The 18,245-nt window shown below is 43.7% G+C and overlaps 1 protein-coding gene across 6 annotated transcripts in view; it reads right to left on the bottom strand.

The window, feature by feature from the left end:
• Window positions 1-684: 684 nt before the first annotated feature.
• Window positions 685-18,245, bottom strand: part of CADM1 (cell adhesion molecule 1) — a 118,577-nt gene continuing 101,016 nt past the window's right edge. For 3 of the 6 annotated variants that reach the window (XM_042832066.1, XM_042832065.1, XM_042832064.1), the window contains 2 exons: window positions 3,719-3,850; window positions 685-3,154 (listed from right to left, as the gene is read on the bottom strand). In XM_042832066.1, the coding sequence (XP_042688000.1) occupies window positions 3,036-3,154; window positions 3,719-3,850 (251 nt within the window). In that variant the 3' untranslated portion in view covers window positions 685-3,035. The other 3 variants (XM_042832063.1, XM_042832067.1, XM_042832069.1) reach the window with 3 other exon arrangements.

An 18,245-nucleotide genomic window follows, 5' to 3' on the forward strand; every position in this document is an offset into this window, starting at 1 on the left:
GCTGAAACTCTAATTAAATACTCGAGATAGCCATCTTTCTTTAAAAACGAAACAAAGCTAAACAAAGCAATGCAGCAAACCAACCAGTGATCTTTTAAATGACAGATATCAGCTTCATACAGCAACTGGAAGTGCTCAGTCCAGGCACTTCCAGCAGCTTTTTCCTCCTTCTCATTTGGCCCTTTAGGAAGTACTGCTCAAACTGCTACAATGGACTGACACATGCCAATGTTCCCTTGCAGAATTGGGTGAGTTTGTGACAAAATGGTGTTGGGAGAAGGCAAAGCACTGCTCTGACCTATGGCTCTCCAACTGTTGGTCCCCTCCCAGAGGGGAGCTGAGCTGCAGCACTGCTCTTGTGGATTCAGCAGCCTGGGGAAATGCATCAGAGATTTCCCAACGGAGCCAACCTCTTTTAGAGAGCACAGCTCCCTTCTCAGACTTGCAGGAGATACTGGAAGGCAGCATCAGCAAAGGCAAGAAGGTGCCCCAAATCCTAAAACAGGTGATACAGAATCATAGAATCCCAACCAGGAAGGAACACATAAGGATCAGAGTCCTGGCTCTGCAAGACCACCCAACAATCAGACCTAATTTACCAGCACCAACCTTCCCTTCCCATGCAATGCAGAGCTCTGTCTGCTACCTGCTGAGCAGCAAAGAGTGCAGGATGAGAGGCAAAGGTAGTTTTGTAACATTAATTTTTTTTTTATTAAGAAGACAGATATTTTATAGTACTTTTTTTTCTTTGTAAAAATGGTATACATGAACCGATACAAAATGTGAATGGGAACAGATGGATATGTATTTTTCTTACATTGTAACATCTTCCATGGACACCTTAAAACAGAACTGGCCTAAGGGGAAAAAATAAAAAGGCTGGGTGAATAAAGAACAAGGCTGTTTAGCATCAGTCACGCTTCCTTCATTTGTAATTCTCCTTTAAATGTGTTTGTTCTTTCTTCACACTTAAAAATCCTAATGACCTAAAGCTGTACAAAGTAATACTCAACAATACATTTCAAACAGTGCACTGTATACTGAAGAAAAAATACATAAACCAATATACAACTAAAATTCGTAATTTCCTGTTTTTTTTTTTTTTTTTTTTTTTTTTAATTATTATTATTATCATTCTGTTTTTTTCTTTTTCCAATGTGTGGGGCCGAAATTTTTGCAATCTACCTGAGACGGAAAACACCAATCAAAACACATGAACCTGAGACATGTCAACATTTTAAGTCAAAGTTACATCGGTAACACTGCACTACTGTACACTTCCAAAACAAAGATGGGCTGTCCAAAAACAGGATGCCAATTCTGTGACTGACGAGTAAAAAAGCTCCCCCACCCCCCCCGAACTCTACATGCTGAATGCTTCTCACCATGGTGTGGTTTGGCAATGGTGCTGAAGGCTCAGAAAAGAGCTGCGCTCGACAAAATTTGCTCAGGAGGGAAAAAAAAAAAAGCTATTCCTGTGAGTTTCTTCTTCTTGTATTAAGGGAAAAAACCGACTGCTACGGAACGGACTTGTTTGTTTTCATGCCATCCCATTCCCAACAGATCCTGCGTTACAATGGTTCTGCCAAAAACAATTAAAAACAAACAGAAAAAAAAACCCCAACAAACCACACGGAAAGATGACCCCCCTCCCAGCCCCCTAAAAAAAACCCACCTGATGCTAAGATTAATGTTACCCTTAAATAAATCAGCATACACGTTCCACATAAACACAGTAAAAAAAAAAAAAGTACCTCTCTACATCCAAGGTAATTCACCAAATTCAGGTAGGATTCCCATAGCGCCTTCTCGTTGCGATTTGCTATCTGTCACCGATCTATAATCTACCTAAATTCTCCTTTTTACCTATGGCTTTAATAAGTCAGTTAGCACTGTAATTTTTTAACGCAAATTCCCACTTTTTATCCATCAGATCAAAACAAAATAAAATAAAAGGCAGTTGCACCAGTCCAGCCGCCCCAGGGCTCGGACCTGACACGGTGTGGGACGCAGCGATGGCTTTGGGGTTGGAGACACATGGGCCATCCCAGTGGGATGAGCGCCCAACCCCACACCCACCCTGATGCCTTCCAAGCACCACACCAACGGAGGGGGACAGAACCACAGAGCTGCACACTCGCAGCCTTTGGCAATCTGGGAGGGCTTTTCCTGTGCTAGCAGATCGGGGAGAAGCCAGGACAGAGAGCAGTTTGCAACATTATCCGAGCAGAAATCCTGCCCTAAACCCTTTGTGGGGCAGATCCTGCACTCCAGAGCCGCCGGGGGCTGCAGGACACCTGGCTGGGAGCAGAGCCTGGGTGCGGATGGATGCACCGCGGACGGGCAGCACCTTTTCTGAGTTGCGGGCTATTTTCTAGTCTCCATCAATCTAAAGCATTTGGAACACGGGCAGCCACAAACAGGTTCTCGTTTGTTTGTTTATCCAAGCCTTTACGACAATAGAGAAAATGGAATATGGGTACAGCGAATTGCAAACTATGAAATCTAAAATGTGCTGGTTCTCCTCCGATGAAACCGAGTTTTGAACAGAAAACAGTGAAGATAAAAAGAAGGAAAAAACACCTTGAAAGAAACCAACCTATTCCAAGGGGTCCCAGCAGGCAACTCCAGAAACAGAGGACAAAAGGGGAAACAAAGAACCACAGAAACCCGAAGGGAACTAACGCACAGAAGCCCCTCTTCTTCCCAGCCTCCTCCCAAACCCAAACAAACAGAAATAAAACAAGGCACAGAATCTTCTGCAAATGACTTCACTAAACTAAACCCAAGCCGGACTTGGCCAAAAAAACAAAACCCAAACGAACTGAGGTGTCGAACAGCAGAGTGTACTTTACGAAGAATATTTTTACACAGCAAATCCCAGACCCTCCCAGTCTCACAGCTCTCCACCCATTTGCGTTTCTCTTTAAAAAAGACACAAGCTGGTTGCAACTTCCAATATCACTGTCTCTTTATCGTTTAAATAGGGCCAGTAACCGTCCACGGTTGGACACCTCATTGAAACCAAGGCTGTTCTAGATGAAGTACTCTTTCTTTTCTTCGGAGTTGTTTTGTCCTCCTTCTGCATTGATGATAGCTGTGTCTGCATCGGCTGCATCGTCCGCTCCTTTGGCTTCATGAGTGAAATATGTACCTGCAAAGGAAGTGGTATGCTGTGTGACATGGCAAGAGCCAGCAACAAAGCCACGAGCAGGATGGGCAATCGACACCACCAGAAAGAAAGAGCCTGAGAGTAAGTCCCAGAGCACCACAAAACCCAGCACATGGACCAGAGGTTTCCACAGTCCCGCCTGAGACAGCCCACCGTGCAACTCCTGTTCACTTCCAACACTCGGAAGCTTTTCCAAATGCTCTCAGTGAAGCTGATAAACATAAATCCTTCAGTGCAATCACAGGGGCTGGAGTGGTCACAGCACTGCACGTGGGCTCAGCCTCACAGACCCATCATGTTACAAAAAATCCACCTGGCACATATGCACCACCCCAGGTCAATGAGGTTTTGTAGCCAGACCTCCAAATTTCAGCTCTAACTTGTGTACCGAGCACACTCAGCACAGCACCCTGGTTGCCTGCCACAGCTTTCCTCGTGTAAAAGAGAAGAGATGCTCTTCTAAAGCACCCAGAGGGCCAAAACACCACGCGGAAGCTGAAGCACGTGCCAAGTCCATTCATTTTCCAGTTGCAGTCTTTGTCTTACCTTTATGTCTCGCAAAATATCGCCCTAAAATGATGAGCAGGCAAAGCATGGCAAATACAACCACGGCCACGACACCACCGACGACTGCATGGTCCACGCTCCTTATTGCCCCTTCCTCACCTGCACGAGAATCTGTTGAGATTAGAAGAGCAGTAAGAATTGGGGACTTATTACGAGACAACGTGAAGGTTTTGGTTGCAGCCGCCCTCCGGTTTGGAAAAGCCACCCTTCTGCTTTCCAAAGGAGAAGGGATAAAGCGTGGAGCTATCCAGACAGATGAGTTCAGGGTGAACTGATCTGGCCGATACCTCGCCAGGTGCCTCCCGCTACAAGCAGCAGCACTACCACTACTGGTGGACAGCTGGGACAGGGAAAGGAAGGGAAGAGATGTGGAATCATCGGTGGGCACGAGGTTTTGGAGGTTCCCCTAGGATACTCCCCAAACTCCAGTCTTCCTTACGGGCAGAGGGCACAGCAAGTAGCGGTACAATGTGGCAATGTGAATCGTTAGCTCTGGAGAGACATCATTAACAAGTGCCCCGGTGAAAACACTTTAACATCAGCCCAAAAAGAAACAATCAACCGAGCTCTGTAAATGCATCTACAGCCATCATCTCCCCCAATAAGAACTCAAAATTACATAATTAAGCATGACCTTTTCTGTTCATTACAGCTCACGACGTCCGGAGACACAAAACTCTTAATCCCGACTATAAAAACCTCTTCAAAAGCAGATAGTGAGCAATAATTGTGCATCGCCTCCAACTGCTTTATTTTATTTATTTAACTCCTCACCATGCAATTAGTTTTCTTTTATAAGCATCTCTCCCTTACGATGCCATCACCAGGAGAGGAATGACTTATTTGGCTGAGGAACAACTCCAAAATGAACCCGGAATGAGCTATGGCCATGTAAAATGAATGTATAGCAGTGTAAACAATTTTAATTTAAGAACGCAGCTACATCAACCCTCGCTGCAATTCTAATGGCAACTGAGATTTATAACGTAGTAAAAAACAATTATTCTCCCGTTGATTAATACATTAACATTTTGGAATAGAAGCTAAACCATTGTCTCTCTTTTTTTTTTTTATTGAGTCAAGCACGACACCTCCATTAAAATGATTTACTGGCCATACCTTACAATTTAAGCACAGCAGCAACAGAAACGGTAAAAATCTTTTAACTTTACATGATTTGTGAAGTCATATGTGAAGGATTTACCATTTAGATCTTTCACTACAAGAAGCACATGGCCTATAAATCTGCCCTGCGTGCAGCTGCCCAGGCACCTAAGAGAAATGCATTTTACCAGGAAGACTGAGAGTGCAAATTCAAGTCAATTTTTAAGAAAGATTTATCCCGGTCTCTCTCCAAAGAACAGAGCAAATCTCTGAAGCCTCCACCTCTAATAATATTTGAAGTTTATCGATCAAGCGTACAGATCCGTGACAGCTAAAGGTAATGGTGCTCTTTTGAGCTGAAACCTGATACAATGCTCTCAAGCAGGAGCCCAGGATTTACGCTCTCTATCGATATTTCCAATTCTGTTCTAAGATGAAGCACTAAGGGATGCAAGTAAATAACTCGTGACTGGGAGCGCTGTATAGCACACTTTAATTAAAACAATTTAAGAAAAAACCATGGAGTATTTCTTCAACTTTTCGAAGCAGCAGCTTTGGCACACACAATGGTTTGATGCTGCCAGGCTCTGGTGCACGCTGGGGGATAAAACAAAGAACAGCCCGCGAGCAGAACGAAGGGAGAACCCCCTTCCAGGAACTCGCCTAATGAGCTCAACTCAACGGGACAAAAAAGACACTGCTGTAAACCGTACGGCTTTTGTTTCCACACAACCCAAAGCCGGGTCACTTAGCAGTGGGAGGAGCAAGCCAGGATGCATGTTAAAGCCTGGTGTTCAGCAAAGTGAACATGTGCCACGGGCCAGTTACTGCACAGGAATTCACCATCAGAATAAAAATGAGACCCAGAGAACCCAAACGCAAAAATTCTCCCTTACACTGTAATGCCAAAGTGCACTCAAAGGATAAAACTTAATTGTGAAACCGCCCAGAATACACTTCATTGGTGGAAAAGCCCTATGCACAGCTCTGTGAGAATTAACACATCTTGAACTGTCAACAGCTCCACGACCAAGGGGAAGTGCTGCCTTTGAGGTCAATGCTTCCCAGCTTTCTGGTGAAGACAAATAACAATAAGCATTTAGGAACGTTGTGCACGTCCTGGAGCCCCGACTGAAGGATTTCTACTTGCTGTGGCAAGCTGCCAGAACAAACTGCCTCTAAAAAAGGACATTTTTTCTTCCTTTTTTTTTTTTTTTTTAAATCATCTTCAGTAGGAACAAACTGTGTCGTGAGCAATTCCCAGCATTTGCTGCTTTGGCAAGAAGCAGGATATCCCTGCTCGCTGATGGGAATGATGCCCGGGGTGGTGCAGCACCATGCCAAGCAGACCACCCCGCTGGGGCAGGGATGCTGCTGCAACAGCAACCAGGTAAAACCAGAGCCTGGGCTGTGCTGGGGCCACTGCAGCTTCAGACAAGAATCACTGTGTCAGGTACATGGCTAAATACCTACTTCATCAAGGTTAGCTATGAAGGATGTACCCAACCCCACAGTGGCTGCAAACCATGCGATACCCAACCGTGCAGCCGCCGATGGTGCACTTCTGACTTTAAAGATATATTTATATTTACATATTAATTACCCAAGGAATGGCTCTTGGTGTCTAATTGCGAATGTGCTGGACAAAACAGGCAGGAGCTCTGTTTAAAAATAAATGCACCGCATTTAGAAGCACTACAACCCCTGCACTTACTGGAATTAACTCCTCTTCCTGTCCTTCCTACGTTGCATCGATTTGCTCTCTGAAGGAACCACTTGCAAATTAAAATAGCACAAAAATCAGATTTTTCAAAGCGGAAGCCCTCTCGCCAAATTGTTTCTCCTTTTTAACAGGGAAGAAGGCACAAGGCAGTAGAAAGTCATCACTCTGCATCTTCTGGGGCTCACAGGGGTTCCTACTGCCTTTACTTTGGGGTGCTGCCCAGCAGAAATAATCCCAGGTTGCAGATTATTTCCTATTGAATGAGCATCAGTAATGGATGCCACTCATTATTCCCTCGGTAACAAAGTGTTGAGACTTCGGAGTGGGGAATCATTCCCAAATTTGTGCCAAGAAAGACAAACTTGACCTTAAAAACCAGAATCTGCTTTAAAATGCTGTCTCCGATTCACAAAAGCTATTCCCGCTTCATATCTATGATTAAAAAAAGAAATCACAACTTTATTACTGAAGAGGGAACAGATGAGATGGCAGGAACTGACAAAATGCCACATTATTTGCTAATCCTAATATGTTATTCTTCCTTAAGATTTGCTTTTCTCAGCACCAATTCAATTATAGATGCTACAAATCCTTCTGACATTTAATTCCCTCTTGTCAGAGAGTAGTAAATGTATACATGCAGAGCTTTCCCATTAAGATGTTAATATATATTGGAGCACGCTGGCCTTTAAATCCAATAGTCAGAATGTTTCTACGATGGCTTTGTTTTCTGTTTTGCTTGTGTTTTCTTAGGGTGGAAGGGGGGAGGGATGCAGGGAGGGATGGAAGGAGTCAGCACAGAGACACTGCTGCATGTTGGGGACAACATGCACAACTATTCTGCTACTCCACAGCTACGTTGCACCTCAGCTGGACCCCGTTTCAGAGGGTGGTGCTTTGATGTGATCCAAATAGGGCGGATTATATCAAAGCACCTTAAAGGAAAACTGCAGTGATAATGGCACCGTCTGCTTACGGTAAGTCAATATATGCAGGGAAAAAAATCAATTTTTTTGTTTTAAACTACTGCGTTGAGAAGAGGACGACTGTGCCCTGCCATATTTTTACCTGATGTAGCACTGAACTTCTCAGCATGAGATGCAGCACAATATACAGCAGCAGAGAGCACTGCAGTCCCATTTAAAATTGCGGCCGATAAACTTTGGGAGCTTTTAAACGAGGTTTTGTTCATTATTTTAACCAAGCGCCACTTTAATTGACAACAATAAATGACAGCACTCCCAACGAGAGTCCTGAAGTTTTCCTTTAAACAGAAAGTGTGATTTGTTCAGACACTACACAGAGAAAGACATTTTGTGACTGGTTCCTACTCCACTCCATACTAACTCCCTTAGCATTAAATACACAGAGTCCTAAGCAAGCATCCAGCACTTGGCAGCACACCCATGCTGCTCTGCTCACTTTTCTCCTGGCTTGAGGACAAACCCATGCAGGTGGCAAAACTGACACTCGTCAGCCCCAGTATCTGAGCATGGAAAGTGACTCAGGTAACGAGGAACCCATAGGAGACACTGATGTTGATTATCTCTCATATGAATATTCTCAGCTGAGATCCCTATTTTAAGCCAGACGAATCTTCGTTATGTGACTTACGATTAGTAGGATTTTTTATTATTATTATTTTTTAAGTAAGTGTTAATAATAATCTCAAATTCTCTTAGCATTTTTGCAGTAGTAATTGCTTAAAAATAGATCACTTAGTGCAGCCTCGGGAGCATGGAAAAAAAAAAGCTGGCAGATTTTAATAGTAATATCCTCATAATGTGGGTCAAGCTCTTACAGCAAGGTTTAGCTTACTGAAAGCTTTTCTCCTCCCAGCTACTCAATGAATAGGCTCCAATCAATTCTGGTTTTAATGAGGCTTTGAGATATGCATATTTATATATACACACATATACGCATATATGAATGTATATGCCAGCTCTTCTTTTTAAGTGATAGCATCTCAAGATAAAAAGAAAGGACCAGATTGGACCTGACTGACTTTACTAGCTAGTTTTTAATTACATATCAATCACATCTGAGTTAAAAGCTTCAGAGCTATTAGGAACAAATCATTTTATTTAGCTGAAAAACTCCAGAGCGACTTCACGCTAGTCCTCACTTTCTGGTATTGCTTTTACCTTGAGCAGCATGGCTCACTGTTTTACCCCACGTGCTCCAGCACTGCTTCTGATTAAGGCTCCATTTCTTTAAATACCAGTGACATGAAATAACCAAAGCTTTAGGAGATATTACCAGTCATGGGATCACAAAGGCTGGAAAAGACTTGTAAGGTCATCCGGTCCAACCATCCACCTACCGCCACTATTGCCACACGTCCCCCAGTACTGCACCTATCCCTTCCTTAAACACCTCTGGGGACAGTGACTCCACCACTTCCTTAGCCAATTCTGGCTGAGTTCTGATCTACAGCCCCACTTTGTGACATCTGAACAGCTCTGAACTTTTTTTCTGCAGCCATTTGTGCTATTAAAGCAGAAAACGGATGGAGTTCTTTTCACAAGCACGTAGCACAGATAGGAATTCTGGCATATTTAGACTTATTCCTGCACTCGCACAAAAATTTCTCTTTTATTTCTTGGTGAAAATTAATTTCAAGCTGTGGACACTGGAGAACATGGGTTTAATTTGTGTGCACACACGTATGTGTATACACAGCAGCTCCACTGACAGCTACCCTGCTTCCCAGATGCAATAAACGCATCATGATGGGGAAAACCTAAATCCACTTCTTTCAAGAGTTCCCAACTCATCAATCTTTTTTTCTTCTTCTTAAAGCTTTGCCTATTATGCAGTTAAAACACCAAAACGATGCAAGTCTCCATACCTCCCTCATGGTCATGAGTTAGGTGCAACGACTTTACCTCGCTGGATGAACCAACTATTCCCCTTTTCTAAGAGGTCAGAAACCAGGTTGGTGCTGACATTTTCCCACTGGCTGCTCTTTTGACAAATTGCTGGTGAATCCTTTTGGAGAACCACGTTTTTGACATCAAGGAACATCACTAAAACGTGGGGCAGCCGTTGGGGTGTCGGTGGGCAGAGCAGGGAGAACAGGGTGTCTTCAGTTCAGAACCACTGGAAAATAATCATCAGTGCTCATCTACCAGCTGGGAGATAGTAATCACTGCCTGCACAGCAGGATGAGCAATAATATTATTCATTGCTATAGTCCAGCATTAAGTGTGCTGCTCCTACCCCTACTCTAATTTATTGATGGACTGTTAAAGAGTAGTGTCAACCTGTTCGTCGTATCGTAATTGAATTTGGTCTAATTTAAGCTGGAGAAATTCAAGGAGTTCATCCTTCTTCAATCAATAAGCTTCTCTTCAGTGACCCATTTTAAGCTCGCTTCATAAAAAAGAATGCATTTTGTTTTAATAAATTTAATCACTATGACAGCTGCTCAATGTTTATTGGTTGTTTCTTCAGACTTCCCTCCGCTAGAAAATGGAGCGACACTTACAATCAATAGTAATTGATTAATCAGCAACCCCTTGAACAAAGGTGCTAATCAGGTTTTGATTAGTTAATCAAACCAGATGTAAAGGCTACACGGGTCTTTCTTGATTGTTCAGTGTTTTACAAGATGTGTATCAACACTGCTGAGACAAACAAGAAGACCATAATGCACCTGAGGGGCCCGAAAATACAGATGTACGGAATTAGATTAACTGGATTACTGCAATCATCACACACAGCAGCATATATATTTATGTGCGTGCGTACGTATATACACACACCAATACAAAGCAGTTTGGACTTGTCACTCACAGCACTGCAGGAATTGTCTCTGTAACACTACAGGGCTGAAAAAACGCTGCAGTAGAATCAGAAGTCAATCTGTGCTGCGGAAGTGTGAGACAAACGCCTCTGTCCCGTACATCCTACGTTAGGAGCACAGCTCTGAGAGGCACAGACACACACAAGTGAACGCGGCACTGGGAACTAGCTACCTGGATGCAAGGCAATAGATGCATTACTTATTTGTACAGTTGGCAGAGCCTCCGTTGAAGCATTTAGCAGGACGCCAGTACCTGAAACGAACAGCACACTGAGCAAACACTGCAGCGGGAGCAGCACATTCAGTTTACACCACATTTCAACAGCCCGGCGGGCTGAGCACGCACCTCTGCGGGATGGGCTTCGGCTCAGCACTCACCTGTGCTGCCCTCTGAGCTGCAGCCACCAATCCAAAACGGGATCCTATGTCAGTTTCTCGGGAATCTGGGCATGAGTTATGTGATGGAAGGCAGAGACTTGGTCAGAGCAGCGAGCAGTGCTGGGCTGCTGCTCTGTTTTCCAGTAATATTGGTATGTTTGACTTGGGAGAGCCATCCTTTGGTTGTACACAAATAACTTAAGATTGCAACGAGCAAAAAAAACACCCAAGTTCTTGGGGGAAAAAAACCATCAGCAGTCAAAATTGATGCTCCAAAATAGGTGTCTGTTAGTGCACAAAGGTGCTCGCTCACCTGTTTGCTGCTCGCACTGCGTTGTGAGAAGCCCATGGGAAATACGGACTTAAATTTCAAATTGACAAAAAGAACAAAAATATGGAGCGTATCAGCAGTCAGCACATCCACAGCTCTCTGAGAAAAGTGGATGTGTCACTGCAAAGTGAGTGCATGAGTGAATGAGGGCACAGGGAGGGTACGGCGGAGACAGGCAGCGCAGACCCAACTTGTGCTGCAGCCAAAGGGAGGCAGTGCTGCTAGCAGACACCCATTTTGAGGAGTTCCTCTGTTGATTTAATTCCCATCCTTCTGTTTGTTCACCAAAATATGTGTTTTCTTTAAGGAAAAAAAAAAAAAAGAAAAAAAAGAAAAAATAAAGAAAGAAAAAAGAGTATCAGAGCAAAACAGTTATTTTCCACCCACACAGTGATATTTAACAGACACCTAGTGCTTCTTACCTATGAGATCTGGCCCAGGCCTGCAATAATAATTATTAGTATTGCTCAGGTGTTAGAATACATATCGAGTTAATCAATCATTTCTAACCTCTTGGCCAAAGCATCCTTATAGTGGCTTACAGGAAGAGAAGCTGTTAGTTTCATTGAAGAAAAGCATTTTATGGAAAAAGACTGAGGTCTCAGGGCTTTGATACCCAGCATTAGGTTTTTAAACTGCAGAACAACACAGTGGTGGACCAAAGCCAACCGGTGCACCTCATGGTAGAGACCTGCTGGGATGGGGACCAGGCACCGGTGCTTTCCGTGCTCCACCGCTTCCCAGAGGAGAGCCTGCCAAACCACGGAGATCAGAGGTTCAGACTGTGCTACGGTGCTCAGTTTGCATATACCCATTGCCCCAGGTCACCCACTGAGAATGCTTTTGCTTATTCATTAAGAATTTGCAAGGATCAACCATAAAGATGCATCCATGCAGCTTTCAGTTGCCTGTGGGTTAAAAAAAAAAAGGTTTGAATTGTTGGCTTTGTCTTTGCTGATGAAACCAGGACCTCCTCTTGATTCCCAATCCGACACTCCCCTTCCAAGAAATGAGCGGGCAGCCTCCATTTAGTGCCGGCTGCACTTTGCAAAGACAGTTTCACACATTACAGCAGTTGAGTGTTTTCCAAACATTAAATTCCAACTCAACAGGCCTCCAAATTACCATTCGAAAAGCTCCTGCATGCCACAGAGGGCAGCGGGCCTGGCAGCCAGCCCAAAAGGCGACCCCGTCTTCCTCCCATCCCCTTTTCACTCCCTTCACAAAATGGTGCCAATGCCAAAAAATAGGGAGGGAAAACCCAACAGACAGCAGCGTGCTTCTGATCTGTGGGGCTCCGTGCGCCATTAATTGCTACACCACAGCGACTATACAATGCAAAATGGCCAAGACGCAGAAATCAACGTGGAACCGGTATCTAGCGTAGAACAGCAGTGCTTTACCTAGTGCTAGCCCTTACCTGAGAGATCCCCATAGTCCAGCTCCTCTGCGGAATTTGGCAACTGAGTAAAGCCTTACAAGCAAAAACAAACTCATTTTTCTTTGTATTCCTCGAGTGACAATAAACAACACACTTAAGAACCGAGGGTGAATTTCTCGGGGAGGGGAAACAAATGAGTCAATCACTTGCCATCTTCTGCTGGTCTGAGCAGAGTAAGTAACTTGTATTTCGGGATTCCAATCATTTACTTTATTACTGACAGACTGGCAGAAACATTCCTCAGTCTACACTGTTAACACATGGAACATGGAGGTGAACCAAAGTCACTCATTCATAACAGCATGCAGAAACCCCCAGACTCAGCCTTTGACTCATCAAATAGGGGCAATTTCCCAATTAATTCTGGTTTGATTTGGGTTACGTAAACGTTTTGATGTCAATTTTTCTTCCAATTTTCCACTGAAATTCAGTGGGTTTGGGCAACATTGACAAGTACGGAAATTTATGAATGCAAGAATATCGTGGAGCACATTTCAAAACTGAAAGGCATCGTAGATGCAGACTGCAGGCTGTACCTTCTGTTAAAAATAATAAAAAAAAAAGGACAAAAAAATTTTAGTCTCCCAGTTTTAATGCATTTCTGGGGGAAAAAAAAAAGCATCTATCCTCAAAGCTGATCAAGACAAACTCTTGTGACCACAAACTACCAGCACCAGAACAATTCCAGCATGAGCTGACCAAACCCTGATACGTTTGGTGAGACTGAACACAGCAGAAGGAGGGTGAGCTCTCAACAACCACTGGGTGCCTTGACATGTGCTCCGTACTCACCCACGTTCTGCAAAATGGGTCCAGTGAATGCTAATGGGTGCTGCTTTGAGTTCTGGTTTTACTTGTGGTATGGGATAACCTTGTTCAAGAGCAAGGCAAATGCTTCGTGGAGCCTCAATACGCTCCTGGAAAATGCTGGAGGAAGTTATTTGTGCTTCCAGGGGCTTTGGAGCCTGGAGGAGCAGCAATCCTCCATCCCCATCTCTTTCTTACACGTGGGGGAGGAGTGAGCAACAGTGGCTCAAGATGGATTTTTGCAGGGCAAAGGCTTCCTTGTAAAAAACAAAGGTGTTAATATTGTACACTCACTGTGAACACTTGTGCCCTGTTGGAAAGCTACAAGCAATACGTATAGCTTATTAAAAAAGACATCCTTCTTTAGCAATAGAGTTTAAAGTATATCATCTTGAAGCTATAGCCTGAATGATCTTCTAAAGAGGGAAGCCGTTCAGATTAATGGCAAGAAATTCGGTTTTGCAACGCTGCTGAATTCCAGGGAGCCACCTGTTTTTACTGTAATCTATAAAAATAATCAGAGTGGAGCACAGAAGCACTGGACATGCAAACCTGTGCTCTGAGCAAGAGCCGTTCAGCTCTTCTGCCTTCAGAACTGCTCCTGTGTATTCTTCCCTTTCGCTTACAGGGAACTACGTTTCCTCTGTAATGGAAAAACAAGGGCAATGTTCCATTTTTAATGAAGCAAAAGAAGACGTAAACATTTGGCAGTTCGGTTTCTACCTGCACCTGAAACTGCCACCAAACGGTATCAGAACGCTCCATGGGGGATTTCAGACCTGTGGTAAATCACTTCTTGATTTTCCTCCTTAAAACTTTCACATCCACGATTAAAGTCCTTTATTTCCTCTTCTGATCAGGACGCACTTGGCGTCCGCTGCAGCTTCTTTTAGACAGACTTTCCTGATGAAGAACACATCTGAAAAAGGTGCAACCTGAGAGCTGGGTTGTATCTCCTGCAGCCTGGTGCAGGCGTCAGGCCAATTAAATGGACATTTTTTTGGCAGGCTTATTGAGAACGCAATGCTTTGTCCTTCTTCACGGGGTACCTCTGATTTTTAAGCAAAATCTAAGTTCTCCTTTGTATCAAACTGTAAATAACCAATTCCAGATTCTGTTTCATGTGGAGAATTTTACGAGACTGAAGAGGAATCTTAACATGCGCGTGGATCTTTGTGATGTTTTATTCAATTGCCCCAAGGATTAGGTCTGTATTTAGAAACCTATTTACTCTCAGTTGCACTTTTAAGTAGGGCATTTTTAAAAAGGAAGGCAAAAAAAGGGGGTTGGACAGCCAGAGCTGCTCGATAACACTCACGCAGAAAGCACTGGGGCTTTATTTTTTCCTTGTATGCTGTTTAATTTGGCAAGATGTGCAAACTGAGGAGAGCTCTGGCACGGCTGAGCTTTTGGCTGCAGCTTCAGACAAGCCAAACTCATTTCAGAGACTGAGCACAACTGGAAAAAGCAACAAGAGCTTAACACAGCAGTGTTAAATATTCCCATTCAAAACCTTGCTAAGACCAAAAATTCATATGGGCCTTCAGGGAAGTATTTTCATCTCAGAAAACAATTTATCTGCTCTGTTTTGGACAATGTGTTTTCTTGCCACTCCTCACTCACATCCGGGATCTTCTCACAATGCTACCCTACACTCCAGACTTCGTGCTCCGCCTGCTTCAGGAAAGACTTTTTTTCACCCTATCTTCTCATTAATCAGTTTCTGCAGACGTTCTGCCTTTGCTCTGGGTGCAGCACACACAGGTGCCCCAGTACCTGCCATGCACATAGGGAGCACAGCTCACTGCAATGGGCATTGGCTGCATTCTTCAAAAATCACAAAGAAGTTCGTTAAAGCTCTTTGCCTATAATAGGATGGGGTCAAAACTCGAGGGGAAAAATGCAACGTGTGTTACTTTTGCTGTAGCAAAAGAACACGGTGTACGAGGTCATGGCTGTTTGTAGGCACTCTACTGGTACAGGAGGCAAAAAGAGAGCTGGGGAATCTCACACAAAAGAGGGCAGCAACCTCAGAGGGCTGAGCTCCACAGCCTGCAAAGGAGGAATCACATCTGGGAAGCAGCAAATCTGCATTAGGACCTTTGGAGGGGAGCGGGACAGGAGGGAAGAAAGGGAACGTGTTAAAAAAAAAAAAAAAAAAAAAAAAAAAAAAGAACAAAAAACCAACAATAACTGATTTTCCAAATTCAGGGCTGGCAGACTTCCAGAGCTACTGCCACACCAATGCCTGCCCTCGATTTGCCTGCATGTAGGCTGGGAGCTGCGAATTCGTGGTGCGCCGGTACGTCAGCCCACTGGCACCCTGACACGTGAAGTGCAAAAGAGAAGGGAAGGAGGGTTTACGCTCAGTAACCCCATGTAGTGCAGTGCAGCAGAAGCACAAGCCTTCCTGCCGGCCATGACCATGCTGTTATTGGAGTTCTGGCAATGAACAGTGCAGAGAAAGGAGAAAGTGCATCAGAAAATTTACAGTTAAGCTCTCATTTTCAAACAGAAGAAGAGTTAACAATGTTCGTGCTTTTAAGTCACTCATGCATTGCTGCTGTTAACTCCATTCCATCAGAGAACAGGAATGGCAGGGGTTTTGCTACCGCTTTCACATGCATACACATACAGGACTCCTTTTCCCCCCAGTCCTCTAGGATACACTCCAAAAAATGAAACGACTCAAAATTCCTTTCCCAGATTGAAGTATTGTGCTGGTTCCATACTACCCTTACATTTCATTTTCTTTTCTATCAATCTTTCTGGGTTTGGTTGTTGGACTTTTTTTTGTTGTTGTTGTTGTTGATTTTTTCTTCCCCCAAATCATTTGAAATCGTTTTTGGAGAAAATCCATTTGGCTTTAGTTCATGCCCATGCATTTCTAGTCATTCACATACATGCTCCCTCCGATTGGACATTGGTAAGAACAAATGGCCAACGTACATAAACACCTGGTATACCCATACACACTCCAGCAACACAAGCTTGGAAAGAAATCCCAGAGTCTTCGCAGGAAAAGAACCCAAGAGGGCAAAGGCAGTGAAGTTTAGTACAAAACAGGTTAGATTTTTAAGGCAGGAAAGTTTGCCAGAGCTAACTTGCTTCGGGTTGCTTGTCATTTCAGTTGTCAGTCTCATACAGAAGCAGTCCTCCCTCGTAGAGGTTATTTGAAGAAGGGCTCTGACCTTCTTCAAATAAAAAGCATTATTTGTATGGCTATGACAAGTAAGAGACGAAAGCCACCAGGATTTGTGCTTAAAAACCAGGTGGGCACTCTGGTGGGGAGCACTTTGCTCTGGCAGCCCCTGCCCCACGCCAGGTCTGTGCTCAGTGCATGGCAATGGCCAAAAGCTGATGGCAAAACCCACTGCACAGCCCCAAGGGCAGAAGAGTCAATGAAGTAACATTCACCGAGTGCTTACGTACACCAGCCACCATTAATTTCTATCGTTGTGGAAAACAGTCCCAGCTACACGAAAAGTGCTAAATGGTTAACCTGTGTTTTCCTGCAATTTTATTCATATTTTATCATCAATTACCAAGAACTACCAAGTTCTTCTTTTAAGCTGTTACTTAATTAAACCATACTCACTGTCTTTTTCAATGCCTCCAAAAGCCTTGAAGGCTTTTCCCCTAGGGTAATGATGGGGTGATTAACGTTTTGCCTTCATCTGACTTTCATGGGCCTTAGGGTAGCACGTGATGAGATGTCACTTGAGACTCCTATTACCTTGCTCTGACTTCCACGGCTGTAGCTACAAACTCATGATGTTGAACCCCAACATTAAAAACAACTGGGAGATCAGCAACGTACAGAAAACAGAAGCAAGCTTGAATGCTTTCATTTTTTACATAAAGTGGAAAAATGCATCCATGTAGGCAAGCTATTTGGAACAAAAACTGCTTTTCCCTCAATTTGATGTGGGGCACCACTATGACTACTACTCAGCTCTACTCAGTCCTCCATCCACAAAATATTGCCCAAGATGTGTCTTGCTGGAAGGAGGCAAGAAGATAAAGTTGTTCAGCACCACAGACTTTTGGCTTCCACCATTTCACGTCAGCAACAGAAACAGTCGATTTGCGAACGATAAGAAAACAGCAAACACAAATATGGTTCAGTCAATTAAAATCGTCAGAGGTTTTGATTCTTCAGCTGAAAAGCGAGCTTGTGCCAAAAAACTGTATGCTCAACTTTCAGTCTGAAGTGACTGTTTAGGCTTACTTTGAAAATGTAGGAAGCTAAGGAAGCTGTCAAGCTGTTAGCTAGACTTCCCTGAGCAGATGAGAAGGGTTAGTTTGCTAGACTGCTATGCTGATAAGAAAGTGTTGCTATTTGTTTGTAAAATTTCCTTCTGCAGTGTAATAACAAAAACTTCCCTCCTGATCTCTGAGGTGAGGGGCTCAGCTGCCGAGCACCCGCAGAACTTCAAGCATGGTGCTCAGCTTGGGTGCAGCTCCTGAAGGCCGTTTCTTACGGACTTGAAATAGAAGAAAAACGCCGAAAATTTCACGCATGGCTTAAAAAAATAATTTCAGTTCCTATTTTCTCAAGCCAGGTTTCATTTTAGAGTCCAGAACGATGACCTCAGTAATCAAGAGTACTGAAAAAGGTCACTTGCTCCCTCTGTGCTCCTCTTTCACGTGTGTCATTTCTACTGCATTTGGGAATCAGTGCTGGCCTGGAACCGGGACAACTGGTTATGAAACTCACAACTGAAATGACAAGACTAGACAGACTTTCAAGCCTTAAAAATGATGGGATATTTATGAGATCAGTTCACTTGAAACGTGGTTTTCCCTTGAAGACTGCATTTTCTTTTTTTTTTTTCTTTTTCCTTCCCCTTCCCAGGCTTGTCTTGCCACTCAGCAGTGCTGAGAAATAAGATAAACAGGAATGTGATACCA

This window comes from Centrocercus urophasianus, unplaced genomic scaffold, assembly GCF_019232065.1.
Source record: "Centrocercus urophasianus isolate 14NV4802_14NV808 unplaced genomic scaffold, USGS_Curo_1.0 seq_37, whole genome shotgun sequence".
Taxonomy (NCBI): domain Eukaryota; kingdom Metazoa; phylum Chordata; class Aves; order Galliformes; family Phasianidae; genus Centrocercus; species Centrocercus urophasianus.